At 37.5% G+C, this 27,061-nt stretch overlaps 2 protein-coding genes across 3 annotated transcripts; both read left to right on the top strand.

Moving 5' to 3' along the window:
• The first annotated feature begins 63 nt into the window (after positions 1 to 63).
• LOC131789722 (uncharacterized) lies at positions 64 to 5,509 on the top strand. Its single transcript, XM_059106894.2, has 2 exons — positions 64 to 235; positions 3,147 to 5,509. Exons 1-2 carry the CDS (start codon positions 180 to 182, stop codon positions 3,607 to 3,609), a joined length of 519 nt encoding a protein of 172 aa, XP_058962877.2. The 5' UTR covers positions 64 to 179; the 3' UTR covers positions 3,610 to 5,509.
• A 1,317-nt stretch (positions 5,510 to 6,826) lies between these two features.
• Positions 6,827 to 26,984, top strand: LOC131789728 (inositol polyphosphate-4-phosphatase type I A). 2 transcript variants are annotated; one of them, XM_059106901.2, is made up of 35 exons: positions 6,831 to 7,165; positions 7,773 to 7,837; positions 8,259 to 8,346; positions 8,852 to 8,942; positions 9,109 to 9,172; positions 9,445 to 9,483; positions 10,207 to 10,288; positions 10,773 to 10,891; positions 11,834 to 11,947; positions 12,049 to 12,128; positions 12,226 to 12,277; positions 13,295 to 13,336; positions 13,416 to 13,453; positions 14,067 to 14,120; positions 14,243 to 14,320; positions 15,034 to 15,091; positions 15,385 to 15,487; positions 15,790 to 15,894; positions 16,477 to 16,585; positions 16,756 to 16,802; positions 17,118 to 17,172; positions 17,532 to 17,592; positions 18,267 to 18,375; positions 18,885 to 18,934; positions 19,575 to 19,659; positions 19,784 to 19,890; positions 20,117 to 20,185; positions 20,682 to 20,805; positions 22,136 to 22,203; positions 22,525 to 22,574; positions 23,218 to 23,358; positions 23,821 to 23,918; positions 24,245 to 24,357; positions 25,011 to 25,165; positions 25,819 to 26,984. In XM_059106901.2, exons 1-35 carry the CDS (start codon positions 7,048 to 7,050, stop codon positions 25,952 to 25,954), a joined length of 2,967 nt encoding a protein of 988 aa, XP_058962884.2. In that variant the 5' UTR covers positions 6,831 to 7,047; the 3' UTR covers positions 25,955 to 26,984. The 2 variants fall into 2 exon arrangements, with proteins under 2 accessions (XP_058962885.2, XP_058962884.2); XM_059106902.2 differs by lacking the exon at positions 15,790 to 15,894 and having other exon boundaries at positions 6,827 to 7,165.
• Positions 26,985 to 27,061: the final 77 nt, after the last annotated feature.

Consider the following 27,061-nt stretch of genomic DNA (forward strand, 5'->3'; position numbering starts at 1 on the left):
GAGAACCATTTGAAAATTTTTAGTTGGATTGTGTACATCCGGGAACTTTTTGTTTTGATTATCGTTACTTCCTGTCATAAATTTTGTATCGCCGGCCGAAGCGCAGTTGAATTTAGGAGGGAGTTTTCAAACGGCTTTACCGGAGAGCGCCAAAGCTCAGACGTTTGACCAAACTAACCATGGCGAGCTGCGATAACACAGTCGGAATAACGGACTCGACCAATATATCCACGAAGTAAGTTATCTTCAGCTTTTTCAAACGGTTTTCTACGAAGCAGACCTGTTCTTCTCCGCGTACGAAATGTCCTTTTTGCTTGTTTTGACCTTTGTGTATTGTCTTCTCTCTGTTTAACAGATTCAAGCAAAGGTTCTTTTTATTTACCAGACATTGTTAATGTTTTGGATATTAGTTTGAAGGAGTATTAATTGTCAAAGTATGTTTACTTTTTCCTTTGCTTGTTCGATTTCTCGCTCGGGTACATTTGGTGTGTAGTTTATGTAAATTCAATTTGTCATTGTGACGAAGAACTCTTAAGAAGCGTTGAATTCTGAGATTGTGTGGCACTTGCTAGCTCGATAAAACACTCAAAATATATCTTAAATACACATTCAGCTCGTGGATGCTTCAAATTTTGGATTAAGTAGATGTATTTATACGGAAAACCTTGCCGCGTTTTCTTTGCATACATGCTGTTTCTTCATAATACAACTTGAATAGAGCGATTTATTCTGCCGCTGGAAAAATAGATCTGTTTGATTCTTCGAAGTAAAACAGTACGCCCCATTTAGGTATGGTTGAAGGAAACTCTATCGTCTTCGTGTCTTCTCCTTTTTCCTTTTGAACGCCTGCAATATAGAAAGCATTTTTTTTACCGCGTGTATTTGAAAGGCCGATCCACGAAGCCATAAATTATTAAAAGCCTCGAAGGCAAATTTTGACATCTCACAAGTTTTGCTTGGCATCACGCTGAAATATAGTCAGTAATTGTGTTATCTGTCGCTGCAAAAAGCTGTTAGGTGTAAATAAATTTATGGGCTAAGATCGTTCGGATTATGATTTGTACAAGGCAAACATCTCTTACAATCAAGCGTAAAGGTGATGAAAGCGAAAGTTGCCATTGATTTGTAAATTTGAATTAAAATGGATGGCATTTGAAGACATTCATCTGCTTATCAGTAGACGTCTTTCACGATGTTGCCTTCTCAAGATCCGAAAAATTTGAAAGCTTTAACTCGGTGGACTATCCAAAACCTTCAGTGAAACACGATAGCACCGAATAGTTTCCTTGATTCGCTTTAATCACACTATATCAATTTATGACAATCAAGTTTCTTCCACCATAAGCAAATGCAAATTCGTTGCTGTTCGTTTCAATAAAAATAACACAATGGAGTGTTGTATACCTGTTAAGGTTATGTCATATAAAGTTTGGCCTTTTCATAACATCACGTAAAAACACTGAATACTTATTTGAGAGGAAAATGAGAAGGGCATACTAAAAGATTAATCCCTATCCTGTTTACTCTGCAAATAAAATCTTTCAACTCCTTAATTACAAAAAGTAAATGTTCACATTTCATCGCCCATGAAACATCCAACTTTTAATGAAACTGACAATGAGGTAAACACAATCAATTTCTACTGCAAACATAGCATTGTTTCATTGGTATTACTCTATAAGTTAGCAGTGTTTCTTACTTCAAAATTGCTGTAGCAATAGTGCTGTTTTCTTAAAATCGTGCTGTTCATCGAAAATGATGTTATTTCTGTGTTGTTTCCATAGTCTGATGAGCGGGTCAGCTCAAAATAGTGTCTGTCCCTCTAATTATGTTGATCTAGAGGGGTCTTCTGATATTGTTTCTTGATTGTGTTTTATCTAGGAAATTCGCTCTTGAGTTCAAGTTTCAATATTATGTTTGATATTGTCAGTGGATTTACAAGTTATTTACAATCAAAGTTAACTTGATAGGTACTTTAAAAGCCTCGTAAAAGGCAGTCACTATATGAATAATTATCACAACATATTGGGCAAAATATCTTCATTTGCGATTAGGTTAGATTGATGAGGGATACTATGCACTATTTTAAACTACTGTTAGATGAATGGTGATAGCAAAGTAATGGAAATTCTGTTTTCAAACATGTAGGTGTCAAGTATTTATCACTGTTCTTTTATTTTAAACCAATTTTTGATCATGAGGTGTGAAATTTCAATTTTCACGGCTTTTAGAAGTGCTTGGCTGTGTAATGTTCTCTAACAGTGACACCTATTTTAAGAGTAGTCACAGGATAAGCAGGCTTTTCTTGACCTTTGTGGTTTTCAAACTTTTGTTTATAAGATCTCATGGGAGACCTCTGCAGGCTCCTCAGGAATTTGCTAACCCAACATTTTCAGTTTTGCTTAAGTTTGTTTTGTTTTATTTTTTTTTCATTGCTGATTATATTTTTATTTTGTATATAACTTTCAAAATATTTGGTGTTTCAAACCTCCCTTTTGCCTGCATCACATAGATATGGTTTTTCATGTTCTCTATAGGTCGGTCAGAAATGCTCTACAAATTAGCTTGGTGAAACTGAAAATTAATGAGGCAATTTTTGCTTCACTAAACATGATTTTGTGAACAAGTTCATTTTAGAATACAAGAGAGTATTTCCTGTTGGGTAGAAGTAATCGGGGCTGTGCTCTGGCAATGCTCTGTGGTCCCTAGCACCTAATTTTGCTCTTGGGCGACTAGAGATTCTTTTTTTTTTGCTTTTTCTTTAAAAAAGCATAAGCTTGGCACCCTGGATTCCACCATTTCAGAGCTCTGGGCTCCCTTTTATTTTTCTCAGAGCACAGCCTTGATAATTGTTTTGAAAATTAAGTAAAATGAATCAGTCCATATGAAGTAGCGATTCAATAAAAAATGAGGCAGAAAGTTTGCAATTATTTCATTCACCCAGACCTTGGAGAGAACCTAGTGTGAAATATTGCCAGAAGTTAGTGGGCACACACAAATTGACATTTGGAAATTTAAAATCAATTGGATTTTGTATTAAAACTTTAATCACAATACAGACTGGTTACTAAGCAATTCATTGTAATACTGTAAGTTATGTGCAATCAAATAAATCAATAAGGTTTATTTTATTATTCTTACAACAGAGTTCTTGCACCTCCTGGTGGGAAAACATCCATCAGTTTGTTTGGTGGTGATGCACCTGAACCACCTGCTCCTAAGAAGGAGGTAAATGCCTGCCAAGCAGCTCGAAACAAATCCAATGTCTTTGCATCAGATGGTCCTGCTCCTGCTCCTGACACAGCAGCTGCTCACCATAAGCAAAGTCAACAAAGAAGGCAACATTCCAGTGTGTTTGGTGAGTCAAGCCAACCTGCACCAGTGGCTCAACCTTTTGAGCCTGAGCCGCGAAAGCCTCACTCAGTGAATCCTCACCAGGAGGCACGGCAAAAATCTTCACTTTTTAAGGAGCCTACAGAACCAGCCAAACCTCCCCCACCAAGGAAAGGCAGTGACATCATTGCAGGACGCGGCCAAGATGAACCAGCTCATACATCAGTGAAAGTGCATGCTCCTCCTGGTGGAGTTTCTCACATCTCTTTTGGTTAATTTTCTATTCATTTAAGACACATTATTTTTTATCTTCATTCTTATTTTGTTACCATTAGTCCAGTGTACTCAGTGTTCCAATGCCCGATTCATGGTTAAATCAAAACTGTAAAATTGAAATTCATGGTCATTGTTAAGGAAACAAGGCATTTCTTTAAAAGAAGCACTTCTCTTCTCATGCAATTTTTGTCACAACAGCTCCTATCTTTTAAGTTAAGTGTAAGTATTTAAGTATTGTATGTTTTCTTCTCATCTTCTCAATTTCTTATCCCTTTCACTCTCAAGATCTGATTAGTAATTCTCCTTACTATCTGCCATACAATTCTTATGATGTTAGTTTAGAGAATTTGGTATTGGATCAACTAATAATCCCATGATCGATATTCTTCTCTATTCTCATCACCTGCCTGCTTGATATTGTATTGATATTGTAAGGAGAAATTCTGTCTTGGTCACTTGTGGGAGTGAAAGGGTTAAAGCATGTTTCTCAAGTTACTTTCAAATTTTTTTTCACCCAAGGTAAAAATTACCCCCTGGGCACTCATTTCTTTTCATTTGTTTGTAAATTATTGTTAATATCATTGTCTTTGTGAAGGGGCATTTTTTAACTTAACAATTTTAAGTACTTAGGTCAAGTATTACCTGCTGATGTTCTGTCATGTAGGGTATAATTTATTGCAGAGTTAAGGGAAGATTCAACATTCAGAAATTAAATTTTACTGAGCAATATTATGTGTGTAAAACTGTTGAACTTTGAGGCATTAAGATCATATAATTTTTGCTGACAACATATGGTGTCATTCTTAATATGTTGTTTCCTCTTGATAATGTTATGTCAACAGTGTGTTATACTTAGCAGGTACAACTGACTTATGCCTAAAGGGGACTCGTGCTTTGTAGCAACCTTCGTTAAAAAACTTAGAAGTGCCCCATTTTCTGAGAGCCTGCTTACATTTTTATGCAAATCACACCTCCAAAATATCATGTTGAGGTGAACTGTACACTTAGTAGAGAGCAGTTCTTAAGTTTGAGTGTCTTTAGACTTACCTAATTAAAGTGTTATTTAGTTGTGTATAGGTGCCATAAGTCTGTTAGCCCTTTGCGATCTTAAATACAGTAGAACCATGCTAACTTGAAGTAGATGAACTGAAACAAAATTTTGTTTTTGCCTATATTTGACCCCAGTTTTCAGTCATTTACTCTCAACTAACTAAACTTTGGTTAACCTGAACTAATTTTACTCTCCCTATGCCCAGATTTACCCTGATAACTTGAACTTTAGTCAAAATGATGGTCATAATTGTCAAACCTCCCAAACTGTAATACATCTGGCTAAACTTCTCTAACCTAACATTCTTATAAAAAAGCTCTTACAAAACAAACTAAACATTTCAAAATGATTTTTAATTGTGCAATAATGATAAAAACACGATTCCTAATTACTTATTAACTGGATAATTTAAAATTAACCAGAAAAAATCAAATCCCCTCAGGCTTGAACAGTTTGAAATATTTTCTGTTTCCCTCAGGAGTTTGAGTCAGTGTGGTTGTACTGTATGTATTTAGCAAAGTAAGAGGTAACAGTTACAATTAATATTTTAAACCAGAAAAACATAACCATTTCAGTTATAGCTACTTAAGTGTAGTTTTAGTATCTAATCTTTGGGTTTTAAGAAAAAACTTTCCCACTAGGCAATTGGTAGCACAACTCCATTCAAGGTGGCATGGTGGATATCGGATTGTATGAAGCTGTAAACCTTATGCTTGCCTATTGGAAGAAATGTGCATTCAGCTTTTTGTGTAGATTTGTTACTCGTTTGCTTGTGTGTAATATATTTAGGTGAACAACATCAGTAATTGTTTCGTGTTATGACAACATTAAATGAAGGACACTCAGTGACTTTTGTACCTTTTTTTTTTAATTATGTGAAGCGAAGTGAATCTGTAATCTTTATGTGGCATGGCTCATCAGCAATCCTAGATTAGTAGTGTGTGAAAGCTGTATGCTTTCACGACAGCTTAACGTAGTCTCCTTTGCAGAATGTCTGGTGTGTGTAGAGTTACCTTCAATACGAATATTGGGAAGAGCTGAAGGGAAAGGCGACTCTACATGCAGGGCATTGGATATCATGCAACACTCCCTCAAAAGAATTAGTTTTCATCAGTGGCTTGTTTTGAGGGGAGCATTGTGTGACATACTAAGACACAGCTGCGGAAAAGCCTTTACCAAATCTGGATCCACTGATCTTCGCCAAAGTCTCGGCAAATGTTATCTGCCCACTCTCTCCCGGCGCTATTTAGTTCATTGCATTAACAGAGTTTTGTTGATAAGCTCATTCGTATGCAGCCGAAATTCAATGGATTTTATTCTCGATCATGTTTTTCTGTAAGCCTCATGTACTGGGTCCGCTAATCTTGATAGGGGACTAGATTTTTGTAGTTACCCAAAAGCTTGGCATATCACAGTGATTGGGAAGGACAACAGTTACACCTCGTCAGTTTACCTTAACCTTGCTTCATATTACCTCATTTCCATCTGGCAAAGCTATGTTGGGCACGGAGCAAGCCGTATACATCAATCATTATATGGTCATGCTTCTTCCACGCTGTTGTTGTCCCTAAAAATCATAATCATCGTTGAAAATCCCTTCCTTTTATTAGCTGTGTTCGACATTTCCTACTCGAGTGCAACCGTTGTAAACCAAGTATGATTTTTAACCGCCTGCTGAGATGTCCACAATCGGACGGACCTGTTAAAATTCGGATGAGATCGTGTGAAATCGGACGAAATCGGATCAGCTAGACAGTCCTAAAATCATGTAGGATCGTGTACAATTAATTGGAATCGTTTCAAGTTGATTGAAATCGTCTAAAATTGCACGGAAAGGTTTTGGAGGCTCCTGTTCGTGAAAGCACCGTCCAATATCACGCAAATCTGCCCAAAATTGGACGGACCTGGGGCCCATTTCTTTAAGGTCCCTGTCCCTGTAACTTGACGGACCTGAGGCCATATTTTGACATCCAAATACAAAGAATACAGAAGTAGGTTCTCACGTGCCAACAAGTCCATTTTGTTTCTCTATCTGATAGATTTATTGTTTATTTTTCAAACTTTAAAAACCCCAATCTTGAGTGGAAGCAGAACAACTTTACAGGCCTGTTAAGTTACTGGGGCCTTCGAGAAACGTGCTCGAGACAAAATTGAATTAGGGAACTCGAATTTAAGGAGTTTGTTCAATCAGCTTGATTTAGCCAGAAATGATTGAATTTGAATGTGTTATAAGAGTAGGAAACTCCATATCTTCCGGATGTTTAAGATTTCCGGGTCTCGTCTACTGAAACAACAACTGAAGCAAAACCCTTAGGACTGGTAACTAGCCAGCTTATTGTTATGCTAAAATGGAGGATACCTCGAGCGAACCCGGATTTCCCTAAAATATGAGATTTAACCAAAAGGAACTCGCTTTTATTGCTACAAGAACAGACATTCCCTTTGACAAGGAAGATGTATTGTGGTTGAAGGAGAAAGAAGGCCATTTCTGGCAAAGGAACGAAGGTAAAATATAAACAGATGACTTCAAATGATCGAGATATTTAAAGGAAAGTATTTTTGACATCCAGAATCGTCAATTACCTAAACAGTTATGTAAATAAATTTTTTGTCTTCGCTGTATAGAATACCTTTAAATTGTTTTAATAATTATAAATGTAACCTCTGAATCTAAGTTCGTGCATTTTTGATGCCTAATTATAACATGAGGTTTACCGCGAAGCATATTTGTAATCCGTGAATTACATTTACAAGATTATCTCGTTTCAATTTTCTTGACAAAAATGCTATTGGTCCCATTAAAGAATAATTCTTGGTATAGCTCCATTGTGTCAAATTATGTAGTTTGTTGTAATGAAGTAATAAATAAACCCTTAGTTGATTTTAGAAGGAAGAGCAATATTGTTCTTGTCCAAATATTGCATGTATTCATATTATATTTGAAACGAAACCAGGTAAATGCAAGAATCAATACACATCAATCGAGATTATCCAGCAATTTTGAAATTAACATCTCACATACAGTTATCTTAATACTGTGCAGGAGACAAGAAGGTTGGCCAAAAATTTAAGATGCTTTAAGGAAATTGAATCAATGTTTTTTTTCCTTAAGTTTATACAGAAAGATGGTTTCGCCTCAGAGGAAATCTGCTGTTCTACTTCAAGACAAAAGACAAGGTTTGTATGCATCTGTGACCTATTAACCTAACTAGTCATGAAAACTGTATACCTGATTCACTATAGCTTGCTGTTAGCTTGGCAGAAAGTAAAAAACCTTTGACTTAATAAGTGATTTCATTAGTATTGTCACATTTATCATGTGAACAGCAGCAATGGCAATAATAACAACAACAATGGCACTGACTATGAGTTTGTGGGAGGTTAGGATCACCAGAATTAAGGGGGAGGCATCATGTAAGGCATCACAGCTTATCTCCAAAGGGTGATGAGATTTCAGGATTGCTTAAAATTTTCAAGATCCAAAATATTTCAGCATACCATTTGCCAACCCTCTGAAGAGCAGATGAAACATTTACTCGTTGGTTATTAACTGGTGTTTGATTTAAAACTGAGACCAAATTTTTGTGATTTTATGCAGACCTCTGACCCTGTTGGTGCTATAGTGCTTGAACGGTGCCAAGTGTTAAAAGACTCACCAACTCAGAAGAAGCATGGATTCACAATTGGTAAATTATTTCTTCCTTTATAAGTTAGGCAAGGCATGAAATTGTGCATCTTAACATAATCATTTGGAGTTTGATTTACATGATCACTATATTTGATGTCCAATGCACTTACCAAAAATTAATCTTGGCCAACCTGTCTCTAATTTCTTTCCACCTGATCAGTTTTCCTTGCTTTAATTCCAAAATAATGTCTGTGCAGGAGGTAATTAAATTTCTTAACTCTCTAACTTCCAGAAGTGATTAATATGTTACTTCTCCCTGTAGTATTCATACATTATTCAGCAAACAGGTGGTAAGAATACTCAAACTCATCAGGTACAATTTTTGACCTTGATTGAACACCAATTTCTTGTAAACAAAGAAATGTGTACTAGCTAGAGAGGAGAATTGACTGGGTTAACTGTAATGCCAAGACTGTGTCATTCAATTCTCAATTCAGTTATGACAGATTATTTTTAGTGCATGATGGTTTATCCATTGGCCATTGATTCTTTTAATTCAACAGTGTTTGATGAAGATGACACTCAGCGGTATCATCTCAGAGGAAAATCAACCAAAGATACAGAAGAATGGATGGAAAAGATAAAAAATGCCAGGTTAGTTGAATATGTCTTTGGTTATGTGTGACAATCTCTGGACCCTTGTCTTTGGACCTGCCATTGTGTCTCTTTACTTGAGTGATGGTAAAAGGGAAGGATCTGACTTAAACCTTTTTAAATTGGTCACAAAGCTCTTATTTCTTTTTCTTTATTGAATGAATAGTTATGAAAGTTTAAGAAGCAAGCTTCTTAGCTTGAGGAAACAGCTGATGGAGATTACTGGAAAGGTAATACTTGTTAAAATAGAGAAATATCCTGCTGTTGAGATCCAGGAATGTATTAATCTACTTTTCAACACTTAGTGGTTGTCCTAGAAAATTCACGCATCTTTTTCAGCCACTTACATTCAAAACAAAAATAAATTATACAATCAGACAGGGTCCTGCAAACCTTGCTGCTTCGGGAATCATTTCTCAAAGTGCTGTGAATTTTGTTTTAAGTTGTGTCTTCTAAATGCTTGAATCATATATTAACTTAAATTCTTAATTGTTTATCACAGGATCCACTTCCAGATTTTCATCCTCTAGCCCAACAAGAGGTAATTTTTTCATCCTACTTGAGGTTTTCAAAAATCTGAAGAATCTGGTTTGTAGATCATTATAAACATTTGGCTTATGTGTCCACATGAGTGAGGTGTGGCACATTTCAGAAGGAAGGGATATTAAAAATCTTGGAAGAGAGAGTGATGAAATATATTAAAGTTCACACGGCAACCAGGTGGACAATCAGACATAGTTTGAAGCTACACTGGTTTGCAGATTTAATGAATGTAACCGAAGAAGTTACAATTCATAGACCCAACGTTTCGACACTCCTGTCTAGTGCCTTCATCAGGGGTGATCTAAACGTTGCAACAAGAGGTCCTTTTCCCTTTATCAAGAGGTCCGCTAATTAGTGATCATATAAAAGGACCTCTTGTTGCAACGTTTAGATCACCCCTGATGAAGGCACTAGACAGGAGTGTCGAAACGTTGGGTCTATGAATTGTAACTTCTTCGGTTACATTCATTAAATCTGCAAACCAGTGTAGCTTCAAACTATGTCAGAGAGTGATGAATTAAAACAATCTTGTAAATTAACAAACTAGACATGGTCAGTAGTATTTTCCTATGCATCATGCAGCTACCTTATTTTATTTTGAGTTCATATTGGCTTATTTTATATATTTTTTTGTTCCAATTCGTTATTGTGATTACTGTGATTTTGGTTTTACAACACTCATTTGAAATGTGCATTTCTAATGCATTATTTTCATCAACAGCCCCTCAAGCCTGGCATTGGTCAGTACTCATCTACAAGTACAGCAGATGCTGATGAAACTCCTTTCTTGGAAATGTGTATTGGTAGGTTTAGATTAGACACTCACAATAAAGTTATGACAAAGTACTGGTATGCACCATGTGATCAAAGACTCTTAATCCCAATCATTTATTAACAAAGGTAACTTTTATTCATCTCTGACTTGAAAATAAGAGATAAATAAAATTTTATGTACTAGTGATAAGGTTATGCCCAACTCTTACACAAAGGTTGGCTGTAGTAAAATCCTTATCATATAGAGGATGAGTTTAAAAGCTGCTGCAAGGAAGCTCAGTGTTCTCCCGAGATTTTTCATTGCTCAGCTATTAAAAAAAAGCATCAGACAGCAAAGGTTGAAATTGATCTCAAATTAAGACAGGTATTTTGCTGCTTTGTCTATTTGAAGTAGCTGAATGATGCTTTAGAAACAAGGCTGGTAGCTGACAAAACACCAGCTGCTAGTGCTTTTGTAGAAAACTGGAAGTATGGACCTTAAAATTATTTAGTAAGCTGTATTTATTTTTACAGCTTGTCATCAGCTGATTAGTTCAGAGGAAGGACAACTGCCAAATGCCTTTGTTGAAATTAGAACCATGACTCCACCCTCAACATCCTGGAGTAAACATGCACAGACTGAAATAATTGAGGTTAGTTTATAGAGTGGGTTGGCTGGGAAAAAGAAGGTTTGTCTTTTAAGAATAAATTTTGGAGATGGAAAATTGAATAATTCTCTTGATTATTTCCTTAGATGTAGATGCACCAATGATGTGCATGGAAATTATGAGACAAAAATATGTATACTTGTATTTGTCTGCCTCATGACCAATTGAAAGAATTTCCCTTTATAATATTTATACAATATGAAGCAGGCAAGTGATTAGAATAAAGAAACATATCAACAAGGGGACTATTGCACAGTTGATTTTATACCAAAATCTCCAAACTGTTATTGTAAGAATAATATTGTATGACAGACAATAAGGAGAATTTTATGAAATTTAAAAAACGATCTCTGGCTAAAACTTTTAAAAATATGAGCTTTCGGCTGTTTGCGCTACAGCCTTGAACGGGTAAAATGATTGCTAAAAAGTAGACCTTTGGAATGAATGGGTTAAGCAGTCTTTTGTGTTGCTAATATGGGCTCCAAGCTAATTTTGTTTTTAAAAATCACCATTTGGAAACTTGAAATTATAAACTTTTTTCCAGAAGTAAAGGTTATCAGTTTGGAGGTTTTTAGTACCTGTGCATCTGAGGGCTTCTTCATACCTGTGCACTAAAGAGGAATATGCAAATGGTTAAAAAAGAAAGCAATAAAGTCCTGATTATATTTTACATCATCAACATATGGTGATTAATACAAAGCAGCCTTATGCATGCCTACTGATTGAAAGGTGCAAAGTAGTAGTTATGTTTTTTCTACTTGTCGTGGCAACCAAAACTGTATTTTCATGCTGGACATCAGATTTATTCATAATGCATACTTTAACTGTGTTCCCAGAGATCAAAGACACAGACACTGTGCATTGTATTTGAATTTTTGATCATATTTTGGTAATATCTTATCATGTGTTTCCTTTGAATGTCTTTAGCAAAAAATTGACCCATATTTTCTGACAACTGTGGTGTTCCCTGAGGGAACAGTGAATGAGATGACTCGTTTAAAATTAGCGGTGTTTGATGTCAGAGACAGAGAAAAAGAAGAGGTATGAGTGATCTTGTCATGTGGTGCTTGCTTTTGATGCCAATAAAAAGGATGAAAAAATTGTGCTGTTATCTAAACTGAATTTTGGCCTGTCCCTTACAGATGTCCTTGTTGGGCCAAGCAATGTGCACAATGGGAGACATTTTAACATCAGTTGATCAGAAATTGCTCTTAACTTTGACGTAAGTAGTTCCAACAAAAAGTTATTTTCAAGAGTCATGAGCCAGTAAGACTTGTTCTAATCATAGTTTGTTTATTTGTGTACTGTTTTATTTCCAGTCCTCTTGATTCACCTGATGCCTGTGGAACTGTCACAGTACTCGGATGGAAGGTGAGCATGGATCAGAAAAACAACTCTGACTAAGGCATATCTGGATTTGATGCAGTAGGGTAGAAAAGTTTCTTTCTTCAAAATTCCATTCATCCTTTTATTCATCTGTTAATTTACAAAACAGATTCCATGTTACCACGTGTCTGTCTGGCACTAGATCACAGATGATATCAAATTGTGGTAATAACGAAAATGTGGCACATTAGGTGCAGCTGACTGTGTCACTGATATTCTTACCAATGACAGTTTGTCATCTCCTGTGTTTTATTACTGTGCAGGCCAACAGCAACATGGAATCAGTTTGTTTTATGTGATAAAAAATGCAAAATGTTGTTAGAGGTGATGCCATCTATGCATCTGTCATCCAATAGTTCACAAGAAAGAACTATGAAATGGGTATTATTCAGTTTATCATCCAACCCTTTGACCCCTAAGGGTGACCAGCATCTAATTTCTCCTTACAATATCACCCCTGAATCCCACATTAAGGTCATGAGAATAAAGGAAGTGATCACTAGCATAAGACTCTCTTGATTGTTAAACTAATTCTCCTTGTCAGCACCTTGGGAAATCTAAAGACAATAGTATGGAGAATGTGCATATTGATGTTAGGGTGTAAAGGGTTAACTGCTTTTTGCTCCTTGCTCAGAAATAATTTTTTGTATAGTTATGTTGTAGACAAAACAAAATTCACCTGCAAATAAAATAATGATAATCCAAACACAAAGGCAAAAATTACGTTTTGATAATGATTTAAAAGTGGCTTGTAGTCTTTGCCAGACCAACTCAAAGACGCAGCTCTTCCATTAGTCATTTTCCGATTTTTTTTTATATATAAGCAATTTATTCCATGAGTATCCTCACTAAAATTGTCAATAGATATCGCACTGTGTAATTAATTATCGCAATTGTTATTGAAACGTTTATGTCACTGGGCGCCAAAAGTACAATTGATGAGGATAATGATGATGATGATGATGATGATGATGATTTTTATTTTCTCTATCTTCTGATCAGGTGGATGGTCGTAAATCATCAAAAAGAATTTCTCAAATTGAGGTAAAGGTATTTTTAGTCACGTATAGTGCGGTTGGTCTGAGTTATTCCCTTAGCTAAAGGAGTATCTTTGTCATTGCAGAAGGAGGATGATGTGGGAACTAGGAAAAATAGCGGAAGGTAACACACGTCAAAGCCCTAATGAAGTTCGGTTGTGGTTTTTTTTTTGTCTCTCGATTTAACCACTTAGGCTCGATGTAGCCACTTCCGATGTGGATCGCGACGTTTCGATTGAATACTGTGAGACTTTTTTTTTCAGGCGATATGGTCATCTGCACACGCGTCATCTTATGAACCGCTATTCTCTGATTGGTTGGTTTTTAAAAGCTGTGATTGGCGCGTTTCGGAGATGTGTTCTTTCAGTGGTTTACAGTCGCAAGGCTATCTTATGGTTACGTTTCAAGATCGTCGGCGTCCGTGCCTCTGGGGTTTTATTCTACTGTCTCTGTTAATATTCTTTAGATGAAGTCTTAGTTGTATTGCCAATTTTACCTGGCGTGTGCAGCATTGGGTATCAATATCAATAAAATTTACATCGTTTCAAAGCAGGCATTGTCCGCAATTGTGAGCATAATGTTTTAATAGTTGACGTGTATCCAGTCGACCTTCTCGCCCGAAGAAAATTATCCGTATGCGATGGAAAAAACCCAATCCACATAGTAATAAGCTGATGATGATGAACATAATGAAATTAGTGATTCATTTCTTTCCTTCAATTTTTGATTTCGTATAGATCTATGGCGATGGTGGAACACATTCAGAAAAGAAGTTACAGATTCCCAACCACGTAAGAATTACAAAATCGTGTACACTGTCTGTGTGCTTCAGGTAGAACAGGAATAAACATATTTAGGAGGAGTGAGCTTCTTCCTATATATATATATATATCCTTTTTCTCGTTCCTTCCAGGATGCGAGGTGTTGTTCTCAAAGTAGTGGAAATGATGGGAGAGAGCGTCCTCACTTTTAAAATACCAATTCAGCTGTTGTGAGTACTTAAAATCTATCAAATACGAGCCGCAAGCGCGCGAAGGAACGTGCGAGAGGTCTGCTGGGGTCCTTTATTAACCCTCGCGGACCTCGCGCGCGCTCTCATTGCTCGACTGCTCGAAACGCGCAGGGCTACGCTGCTTATATCGCAGCGCTTATTAGAGCCTGTCCGCAGGCCAGTCAAATACTGATTATTATGACTAAACGCAGTGTAACCATTTTGCATTACATAGACCTGTTTTGTGCAAGTCACCATGGTTCATAGAGCTCCAAGTCCGTTTTTTTTCAGAGTCGCCACTCGGCTACTTTAAATCATAAAACAGTGACCAAAAAGATTGGCTAAGTTGCCAGAATATAATATTTTTTTTAAGTCAAAGAAATAACTGATTGGCGCTTTTACTTGGAGGTTTGCGCGACATCTTGAAGCATCATACTCAGACAATCGAAGAGAAAGTGGTAATTTTTTCCATACATGAATACTTCGGAGCATTTAAAATAGTATTTAACGCAAATGTTTCTTTCAGTTTAGAATTGGATCTTGAGCACTAAGTAATTTTAAAAAACATCGCAACTTGTAACGTGACCACCAAATAGATTGTCAACTCGGCGATTCTCGCAGCAAAGTTAGTACCAAATTTCTCCTACTCGCCATGGCCACCAAAACGCTCAACCCTTTTAGTTTCGGCTTGTAAAGTACCAATTTGTTTTCAGGAAAATGTATATCGCAGAGGAGCAGCAGAAGATTCTTGAGCTTCACCACCTGGGAGATGTGAGAATTCATTTACATTTTTGTTAAGTGGTATTTGATAGATGTAGTGAAGATGTAAGTCATTTCATTGAAAAGTGTATTAGGTGGATATCAGCCTGGTAGAGAGAGCACTCATCTGCAATCGGCCCCGTTGAAAATAGGTCCAATAAGAAACGTTGATACGTGTAATTTTCCTAAGAAGTAGATACCACTAATCTTCATTTGAAGAGCGCTGCAACAGTGAACTAAGAGATGGTGTTCTCAAATTGTCTGGTTTCTAAAGTATCGATTTTAATCGAACATTTTTATTTTAGTTGAATCCTAACTGGGAAAATGCTCGGCAAGAGATCCTTGACAATCATTTCAAGCTCATCTGTGCTTACAAAGGCAATCTTCAAGAACTTGTTCCTTTACAAGGTTCGTTGTAAAAACAATACGTATTTTAAGATTGTTATGATCGCAAGTGATGTGGGTGCAGATGATTTTATTAGACTTAAGAGTGACTAGCATCTAATTTCTCCCTAAAATATCACCCCTGGATCACACATATAGCTTACGAGAGTAAAGAAAATGATCACCGAATGAAGGAGCTCTTGATTTTTTAAACAAATTCTCCTTGTCAGCACCTTAGGAAATGTGTAGAGAACGGTACGGAGAAAATACAAGCTGATGTGATGGTGTAAAGGGTTAAATTGAGACTTGCACTTCTTTGTTTTTAGGTACATTTTTTAAGCCTGCGAGACTCAGAAATGATAAGAAACTGGCTTTTATTCCAATTAATCTGCACATTCAGCGAATGAAGGTTATGCAAGACAATGAGGGAGGTACGGAGTTGTAGAAGCGTACATGTTTGGTTGCGATGAATGTTCCATTAGAAGCCCCTTTATCGAAAAAGAAATTAGTCCAATCAAAGCTGGCAAGAGGTGAAAAGAAAGAGGAGATAAAACCAGTTCCAGTTAGATGTGTAGATGGAGCCGAGTGTCGGAATAATGGAGTTGGTGCTGAGTGTGGGAAAAGTTGTTACCAGTCCCGAGGGCGGGAAAATATGTTACCAATGCCATGCGTACGACGAAATATTACCAACGCAGGCGCGCGAAAACATATAGATATTGCCACACGTTGAGCGCAAGGAAAATTGGTTACCCGCTCTTAGCGCAAAAAAAAAAAAAAAAATGTTATCGGTGCCATGCGGGGGTAATGTAACTGTTGTCAAGCGCGGGACAGATTGTAACCGGTGTTAAACACGGGAAAGCTATAGACGTCAGTGGCGGTGTTCTTAGAAAAAAAAACTATCCTTTTTTTTGTGTACTGCATTGTTGTTAAAATAGTATTTTTTTAAGGCATCTTCGAAGTCGTTTACACGAGGCTTTAATGATGAAATACAAGGTGCTTTTTTTTTTCATCAGGGACATTGTATGACATGGTCACCGTCGGTGCTCCAGCTGCTCATACGCTTAAATTTGGCCAGGGAGGACTAAGGCGACTGTACACGACACTTAGGAAGGCACAACAGAGGTATGCTTACATGATCGAGTCAGTGCAACCAACTTTGCTGGAGCACTAAGGGTATTGCATTGAAATATTTCTTACCAAACGGTTATAGTGATTCCCGACGTCTATGATATAGCTCAGGGGACCTCTAAGGGTATCAAATGGTAAATCTAACAAATTTAATTGACTTTCAGTGGTGGGGAGAGTGAAAACAAAGCTCCAGTGGTGAAACAGCTTAGAGGTGAGTGCAGGAAGCGGGGGTGAAAAGGATGGGTTGATATCCACCACAGAGCGTTAAAGAAATATCCATTTATGGGTAAACTAGCTGATTTTTTGGCTCTGGCTGCGTTCACAAAGATATCAGCGAGTTAATGTTTCAGTCATTTGTATAAAAGGGTGTTTTACGATTTGACATCATATGTTTTCCGAATTAGGAGATAATCGCAGTTACAGAGCATTTAATTTTTGTACTGATTTGTGTAGATCGGTAAATGAAAATTGTGGTTGGACTTCTCCGTCGGAAGCTGTTATAAACTCCTCGTTTGTTCTTTTGTAGTTAATTTGGAAAAATTTAAGTCACAACTGAGCCAACATTGTGAAAATGTCAAGAAGTAAGTCGCTAAATTTTGATTTCTATCTTTTACTTAAGAGAATGTTGAACGAACAGTTAACTTCTTACTTTCCAAGTGAATACTTTATCATGATTTCTCATATAATAGGGTTAGGCTTTTTTAGCGATGGCAAAAAAAAAATGTAGGAGAGTATTATTTTATTCAGTGAAATGTCGAAAATGACATTTTCGGAAAAGGAAAAACGAAAAATGTTGTGGATGCGAAAAGTATCGAAGAATTATCCGAATTTTATCTGATTTTGTATTCAGCTGTTGCCCTAATAACTTTGTGAATTTTATACTAACAGTTTTATTGCAACGTCTTAGAAATAATCATCCGTTTGTTGCTTCGTTTTCTAGGGCCATCAGATCGGGAGATGTGACAAATCTGTTGGAAACCATGTCGCGTCTTTCAGACAAGGTATGTAGGAAGGGTCACGTGCTCCATTAATTAGACCTTGCTTTGTTTTGATTGGTCGTGAAAAACTCGCGTTGTAGTCTGAACCAATCAGATCAAAATTAAAACCAATAGCGACAAGGTCACTCATTTTCCCGCGCAGGGGCTTGGTTACGTGTAGTGACTTCCGTTCTAATCAATCTGTAGTGTTATTTGGCAGAGCACTTTATACCAACATTACGTCTGTCCACCAAGGCTTACAATGAACTGGGTACAAGAAAATCAGTATGTTGATGGGTATTCTGGGAAGAATCAGCCTTCCTTTCCTGAAAGATCTATGTGCTTTAGTCAGTTCACCTTTTTATTTGGTTTTAAATTTTTTCTTACATGTACAATTTTGTTTTTTTTGTCTCAGATTAGTTAATAGATTTTAAACAAAGGAAAATCAATTAAAAGTAGATCTGCTTTGGAAATTTTAAAACCAAACTCCCGAACTCATATTGTACGATGGACCAGCATGTTATCAAAATTAGGATAAGATTGTTTCATACATACTGAACGAACGACTGTGAAAATACGTCGTTCATCCAATCAGAGGCACGAACTATCGTACTTCATAGTTTAAATCTCGGTATGAATGAAACAATTTAATTTTGTTAGTCGTTTGTGTTTGAGCCTCTTTAATTTCTTTTATGTAGGCAACGCAGTTATTGAAATTTCGTGAAGCCCCTTTGGTGGTAGAATCATTAGCGTCGCTTGAGAAAGCTGTGCCTTCTCCTAAAGAGGAAGATTCGCCTACAGACGGAGGTATACCCTAGAGTAACACTCATTCTATAAGCCGTTAAGTCCAGATAACAAGTAGATTATTGAATCTAGGGTGTTGAAAGTGTTTCGTGAATGTAACAAACCTAATAAAAAAGACAGACTCATGTTTTTACCTTATTTTGTTTACAACAGCACACAGTTAAGCCGTACACTAAACTCACCATCGATCACGGAGAAGACAGCGAGTAGCACAGCCAATCAGATTACCGCATTGTGATAGAATACCAATATATCTATACCTTTTGTCGTTGGAAACTAATCTAGTGATTAGATTTAGTTATTGTTTTATTGCACTTGCCGTGGTGGTGTGTGAGAAACGCGTTTTAGAAATGAAATCTCAGACTAAGCGTTGACCCATCCAAAACCTCATCACAATAAACCTCTCGAAATTCTTTGTTTTATGTCCTATTTGCTTCATTTTTGATCTTCCAATTGCTGATTTATTGTTGTTTTTGTATTTGTTTGTTTGTTTGTTTTTTTTTTGTTTACAGATAATTTCTGGAATGTTCAGATATTTACCAAACCTAGTGCTAAGTGCCAGGTAAAGTATCCTGGCGAAAATAATTTGCGAATTTTCTTTACCGACTTCCAAAAGTAGAAGTGGATAGAAGTGTAAATAGTGACAGTTTCCCACCTTCGAATATGAAAGCGATCTTCGTAATAATGAAGACCACGTAAGCTATAGTGAAATCAAGGGCTCAAAAAATTCAGGCCTTTACGGGATTTAAACCCATGACCTTTGCGATACCAGTTCAGTACTACACCATCTGAGCCAACAAGCCAACTGTGAGCTGGTCATTATGGTGATTCGTAATAAACTCGTGAAATGGTATATAAATAATTGTGAATATATGAAAATCATAGTTGTGAACAGAGGATTAAGAGATGAAAGTAATCTTCGCAGCAATGAACACTACTTAAGCAGTAGTGAAAATAAGGCCTGAAAAATTTCAGGCTCGTCCGGGATTTGAACCCGGCATGAAGTTTTTGAACGCAAAGTTTTCCACCTTTGAAACAAAATTTTCAAGGCACAAGTATCACATTTGCCTGAGCCCGCGTTTGCAAGCGGTCATTTGGAGCAGATGTAAGAAGTCTTTTTTCTATTTGAATGACTACTGACAATGGGAAATTCTTGTTCCTATGAAATCAAAACCTTCTCTCTTTCATTTGTCTTTCTGTAGGAACTGTCTACTCTCGTCAATCAGAGCCTCGTCATGATGCAGAGTCACATGGAAAGTATGGTTCAGAATGCTCGGCCACCTGAAGGTACAGATGCATTATGGAAATGAAGCAATTTTATTTATTTTTTTTTTTCTTTGTCCAAATTGAACGGATGTCTGATAAGTAACACAGCTCTCTTATATTTGAGTATTTTTGTCCTGTTGTATAGGAAAATCTTGGGTGGAAGTGATTTTATCTGAGGTGCATGACTTTTCCAGAGCTGTAGACGGTCTAGTGAAGGAAATCTATCTGGGAATGATATTCCTTCAGTTACAGGTACGCTTAGATTACGAAAAACACTTTCTAACCTTCTATCTCGAGATGCGATTAACAAGTAACCTCCCTAAACAATTTCAATGCGCTATTAATGAAGATATACACTCTTACCGGTATCAGCTGTAGGTACTATTTTGATACAAAACCGAATTCTCTTAAATGCACTTTAGGCAATCAGAATACGCTTAAGTTTCTCCTCTTCACGTTTCGTATCATATGATAACAGGAAGAAGCCAAACACGCCTCTCTACTGTACGAAATTCGAAGAAGGCAGGACATTGTTTTCTCTCACGCAGTAAGTATTTGCGACCGAGATAGGATGATACCCCTTGTATTGACAATAAAAACAATTTGTAAAACATTGGGCCTCGATTCTTTGTCTTGAGATCGCTTTGGTTGCTTAGCAACGCAAAGGCGCCTTCCGTTGATTATTTTGCCGCAGTCACGTTTTAGAGACTTGGAAGCTTATTAGAGCGAGGTCTGGGTTAGAGCTCTGACTGGGTCATTGTGATGTGTTCTTGGGGCAGAACACTTTCCTCTCACAGTGTAATCTCCATTCAGTAGTTGGTGAACTGTTTCCAAACCTAACAAAATGCGAGTGTGGGGGGTGGGGAGTGGGGAACCTGTGATTTACACCAATCTCATCAGGGATGATTAGGAACACTCTTAGGTCGTATCATGTTGTGAAGAGCAGATAAGCTCCGGCATTAATTTGGATCGTAAGGCTTAAAACATCTTGATTTGACTTTGGACTGGTATCTAATAAGTACTTTCCGGGTGTCTGTTCGTAGGTCACGGCTTTGGTGGCTGGGTTTGTTTGTAAACTTCACACATCATTCTCCAACGCTGTGTATCTAAAGCAACTTGTTCAGATTGGGTTTCTGGCACATTTTGAGAGTCTTCTTACCACAAACGGTATGAAATGCTACGGTTTTTTTTTCATTTGGGATTTTACAGATAAAGTAAGGAGAAAGCCCTCTGGGTATCATTAATCTCATTTCTCTAAATATTGACGACATTGGTCATTTCTTCACTCTCCTTTATTGATCTTGAGCCCGTGATTTTTATCGCCAAGCATTTTGAATATGGCTGCCAAACATCTGCGCATGTGTGAACGTTGAAAAGGCTAAGAGGTAACTAAACGCCGAAAATTGGCGCGCGGCTGGCGAAATTTTACCAATTTACGCATGCCCGACGCTTGCGCACTGAGGTAGCAGTGTAATGTCTTTAGTTTGGATAAACCTGGAACAGTCATATATCAGAAGTAATCAAAAAGGCCAGTAAGAGGTTGTATTTTTTAGTGCAACTAAAGAGAGCTAGGGTTCCCTTACAAGACCTAGTACTTTTCTACACATCATGTGTAAGATCTGTAACAGAGTACGCGATACCTGTCTTCTATAATGCGCTTCCGCAATATCTGAAGAATGAGCTTTTACGTATTGAGAAACGGTCAATTTCCATTATAACTGCGGGTGATTGCGCGGTTGCTCAAGATTTAGGAATACGACCCATCTTAGAACATTACGAATTTCTATGTCAGAAGCTTTTTAAAGGTATCTTAGACAACCCTAGCCACAAGTTAAAGGCGCTTCTTCCACCCATACATAAACCCAGCTATAACTTCAAAAATAAGCGCCAATTTAATATGCCACGCCTTCGCACTTCGAGAACGATGAACACTTTTATATTTGCTATGGCAAGGAGGTTTAATGGCTAGATTTTTATCGATACGATATCCTTTATTTTTGTTACGGCACGCGTGATAATTATAGTAATAATAATGATAATGATAATGTAGATACTTTTAATTAATTTAAATTTATTTTAATTAGTTTACATTTATAGCTAATGTATTTTATTTAATTTACTATTATGTTATTATATTGTAAATTGCTGGTATAATAAGACGTGTAATTAGGTTTTTGAATTTTAAATTTTAAATTTCTTGGATTGTAAAAATGTGTAATTCAGCCCTCGGGCTGCAAATGCATTTGAGATTAAACTATCTATCCATCTATCCAAACTGACTTGAACCCCCATTTTCATGGCCTTTCATCTTCTTACTCTCCGAATGGACAGATGGTTTTTTTTTTTTGCAATAGATGTAGGTAGCTGAAGTAACATCCGTGTTTGTTTACAGATGAACGGAGATGGCCTACAGTGATAAAACCAAACTCATCTCTCATTGTGACCCTACATCTACGATATACGTTATATCACGTGAATGTTTTTTTTTTGTCTCTAGGGGATGAAATGGGAATGCTGGAAGACGTGTGTGTGAGCATAAGTAACCTAACGTGCGTCAAATTTAAGGTGACCTATCAACTTTGTTCTTGTCGTTGTATCATTGCAAGACTTCTTTAAAAGAAAGTTGGTGAGAAATATACTCTCAAACCAAGATGCGAAAACCCCTGCAAAATGCTACATTCTGTCGAAGGAAGGAATGTACAAAGGACATACTTCCATGGCGTATAAATCTTTCGAAAGGATAGATAAAAATTAAGATTTTAGATGGAGAATACAGATCTTAGGCATAAATTTATTACTGCCTAGCTTTTTCTTTATTCGATTCTCTCGATTGCTAGATTAAGTGAAGCGTACCGTGCCTGTAGTAAACTATTGTTTTTATTTTAGTTCAAACTGTGTGACAGAGAAGATGAAATCCCAACTTTAAGTGGGAACAGGTAAGATAAATTTTTTGCTGCGTTTGCTTATAGCGGAGCTCGCAGAGCGTAGTCCCAAAATTATACAAAATAGTAGTAACCCATCAAGCCGAAAAAATTTGGATGTACGACCGTACGACCGTACAAGGTGCTACTTTTAACATGCGTGGTCAACTGTACCGCGGGCACGCCAACGCCACGGCTTTGTCCAGTAGTCCAGTGGTCGGTGCACTAGGCTCCGAGTCGGACGACCCGGGTTCTAGTCCTGGCCGGAGCAAGGCGTTGTGCCCTTGAGACGTGCGGGGAAAAAAATGCGAGCTCCGCTTTTAGGCTTGGCTAAATCTATATATTAGTCAGCTCAGAATGTTTCCCGTGGATCTGCGCAATGAAGACACAGTCATCGCTTAGTTTCGTGGATAGTACCAATTTTTGTATTTCCCTCTGTCCTTAATGGGCCAATCGGCGCTAGGTAGGTAGTAATAGTAGAAATAGCGTGATTGTGTCTCCCCACCCTAGACAAACAGTTACATATTTTCCCTCTATAGTGTGATCCGTACTCTCACGCTTCTCAATGACTTTGATATCAAATACAAATACACTTTATGAGAGATTCTTATTAAACTCTTAACATTGCAACTACACGAATTGAGTTGTTCTTTATTAGGTCTTATATTCAAGTGAACGTGTCACTTCCGCCTGTCCACTTCCGGAGGCTGCCACGTGACTTACAGGAAGGTCGTTTAGTCAAGGTCATTCCAGTGCTCTTTACACAAGGCATCAACGAACACGCTACATTGGCCGAAAGGTAACCTTTCTATGGGTGATATTTAATGTCTCCTTAAAGAGATTTTAGATTGTGTAGATGGCCGGTTGTGAGAAAAAAGAACCTGACCAATTCAAAGAATCTGTCATAAACTCTACGGAGGTTATGGGAAAGAAGGGTCCAAGAACTTCAGTATTAAAGCTGATTAAAGCAGTCGGTAACGGAACTTGCATGATGTGCAAGAGGAAAGCAGTCACGCAATCTCCCAGCCAATGGATATTCTGCAGTTTTTAATCTCTTGGCAGGATGATATGCAGAAAGGTGCAGTGTATAGCTTAATACGACTCAGGAAATCTCATGCAGTGTATTAATAATGATTGGAGCCAAAAACGAACTAGATTTCCATTTTCCATTTTTTTCTGGGAACATTTATCGAAGACATCCACAGCAAAATATCTCATCCTTCTTAATATTTATGTCATATTTTAAAAATTCCTCTTCCAGATTTGGAGATACCAGTCTACAAGAAAAGATCAATGGAGATAACTATAGTATACTAAATTTTTACCTTGAACAGTTCAAAGACAAGTTTCCCGACGCAAGTAAGTTGTAAGACGTTTTGAGAATTTTGGTCAACCGCAGAAATGCCTGTCTAATGAAACCATGTCATCTGTTTTCCCTTCTGTTTTCCTCTCACCCCCCCCCCCCCACTTCCATCTAACCACTTCTTAACTTCCTTAATTTCCTCACTCTCTCCCTAATCCCACTCTTCCATGACCCACCCCCCTCCCTCCCCGTTCTTTTTTGTCTTGTCCCTTCCTCCCTTCTCGGCCGCCTGGAAAGTATCTTCTTTGTTGATATTTAGGATTATTGAGTCAGGCATTTGATTCATTTGATGTCTTCCTTTTTTTAATTCCAATCCTACCAGTTGCCTCCAGAAGGGAAGGTGATCATAGTGTGGAGCAGCTAATGAAGTCCTTGAAATCAAACATTGAAAGCAGACGAGGGAAGAATGTGGACATTCTCCTCATCAGCGAAGAGGTACAGCGTATTAGAGTGCATTTTCATTGAGTTTCGTAAAATCAAAATAAAAGGTATCACAACGGCCAATCAGAGGAATGGAATTATCTAAAGAAAGCGGTGAGAACTCCAAGTATAAACAAGCAAATTTTCTGAAGAGGTGAATTGCTGAGATTGGCTGAGATTGGCTGAGATTGGCTGAGATTGGCTGAATTTAATTGGCTGAGAGGATGGCGCAGGTTTTCTGGACCAATCACATAGCGAGTTCATTGCTTTCGACACTCAATTGAAAGTGGCTCAGTATCTCATTTTACAGTGGCCTGTGGGCTATGGGGGGGGGGGGGGGGAAAGGGGGGAAGATCACGATCGGATCGAAATGTTTAAGATTTGGCGGGGTTTGTTTTGGATGTGGCCTTGGCTTAAACCATTTACACCCATTCAGGAATACAAACGGATTCCTGCGAGCGGTTAAGAAAACCTTCACGAAAAATTGGATCGAATTGGCATCCGTGGATTGTGAAGGTGGCTACATACTCTTTGTCGCTTCATATAAGGGAAACTGGAATAAGCTACGACCGAAATCCTCGAGTGCAAGATAGACTTTTGTAAAGTTAGAACTGGGTCTAATGCTTCCCTATAACGATTTATAACAATTCTCTCTTCCTTTCCCACAGATTTGTTGGAGGTTGAACGGATGCCGTTTCATGAGTTGTAAAAGCGCAAAAGACCGAACAGGAATGGGAATCACTTTGGAGCAGTGCATGATCCTCAAACGGGAACACAACATGGACTCACAGTTTTTCCAGCAGGCCTTAGACGCCATGAGAAGGTACCGTACAAGGGCGTTTCTCGCGGAGAGTGCCAGGGTCCATGTGTTTCCCCTCATTTAAGAAAGTAGTCAGACTCCCCACCATCCCTCATGTAAAATTTTGGTAAAACTTGCAACCGACGTTAGAGTACCTCAGGGTAATTTTCAACTGAATGTCAAGAGTAATCTGGGATTGCTGTGGTCTTACGTCGATGTGCTCTCTGATTGGTCTAGAAGACTCGAGAGGCCCACCATCTCAACCAATCAGACACTTCGCTTGAACCAATCTCGACAAAGTCGCTCCTTTTCCCACGCCTCATGAAGTTTGCTAGTTTTTTTATATTAGTTCTCATTGGTTCCCTGTGAAAAATTTCCTATGTTCTGATTGGTCCTTTTGATTACTCTGGCTTTGGTTTTAGGACAAATAATCCAAGTTCGCTTTGGCGATTTCATTTTGCGAACAGAACTAGAAAAAGAGCACAAATTTTGAATAAATAAGGTTGCTGATTAGCGTAACAAGTTTTCTGTCTCACTATCCGTTTTTTGAGGCCTGTATTTCCTGCTGTTTATTTTTTGACACAGGTGAATTATTTGCAGGATTAAAACTTCTTTACCTCTTTATTAACTACTCAAACACTGGGTAAATCTAGTTTTGCTGCTTTTGTGTTTTGTAGTGAAGGGACGAGACGAGAGAATACATTCAAGAACACTGGAATACGAAGATATGCCTTCAATTCGTGGCAAGTCATGGCTTTGCCCAAACTCTATCGACCCCCAGACGGTACTTACGGAAAAAATGTTCAGACTTGATAACAAGAAAGTGGAAAACAAGTCATGAGGAAAAAAAAGACTTCTATTTCTTCTAATCAATGCGTTATTCATTTCACACAATTTTCTCGAACTAGAATGTCATGCGTTCTTCTCGAACGTTTTGTAAACTTGTTACGCTATGCTCTCTTTAAATGGAGCAAAGGTATGATACGAGATATCATTAACCTTTCCAGCCTTTGAAAATGAGCATGCTTGGATTGTTCTATCTTTTTACAGAAATATATTTTTTACTCGTGATAAAAGAAAACTTTTTAAATATTCCCCCCCTTTGATGCTTTCGAATATTTGCCTGTTGCGTCTTGAGAAATGAATTGGAAATTTTTTGTTCATTAATAACAATTATTCACCGACACTATGGTAAATAATTGTCTTAGCAAAGACTTAGTATAGACTACACAGCAACCAAAAAATGAATTTTCTGTCAATACACCGAAGAAGGAAATTAAACTCTTGACGCCGGATTTTTTTCCCCTGCTGCTCGTAGGGGAACATTACTGGCTAAATACTTCCGAACCGGGCAATCAGCGCGCGCGGAAAACACTATTCACCTGTGTGGTAAATACTAATTTTGATTAACGCTGGCGTGAGGCAAGAAGTAAATTAGGAGGGTTTACTAAGAAATAAAACATTTAAGATTCTAAGTAGACACAGAGGTTGCAGTGATTTTCTAAATTGCAAAAATTTGTACATATCTCTATTTTCTTAACTTCCAAGATAGGTTTTGGGCGAATGATTAAAAACTTGTGGAGGATGTGAAAATTCATCACTCTAAGTTTGTATTCCAATAATGTTTGGAGAGTATTCAAAAATAAAGATTCAATTTTATGAATAATAATTCATTCTGCAGAAAGCGGAAAGTAATTGAACTGAAGCCTATTTTCATTTTAACTGTAAATGCGCAGGAAATTATAATATTAAGGAAAGGTTCCGAAAATGTAACTTAGCATGGTGGTAACAAACTATGATGAGGCTACTATTGCAGAATTATGAATAAAGAGAAGTTATTTCACTCAAGATGTGGTCATTGAATCGAAAACCCAAAAGCCATACCTTTCACGGTAGTACATAACCAGTACGGCTAAGGAA

This window comes from Pocillopora verrucosa, chromosome 14, assembly GCF_036669915.1.
Source record: "Pocillopora verrucosa isolate sample1 chromosome 14, ASM3666991v2, whole genome shotgun sequence".
Lineage (NCBI taxonomy): Eukaryota > Metazoa > Cnidaria > Anthozoa > Scleractinia > Pocilloporidae > Pocillopora > Pocillopora verrucosa.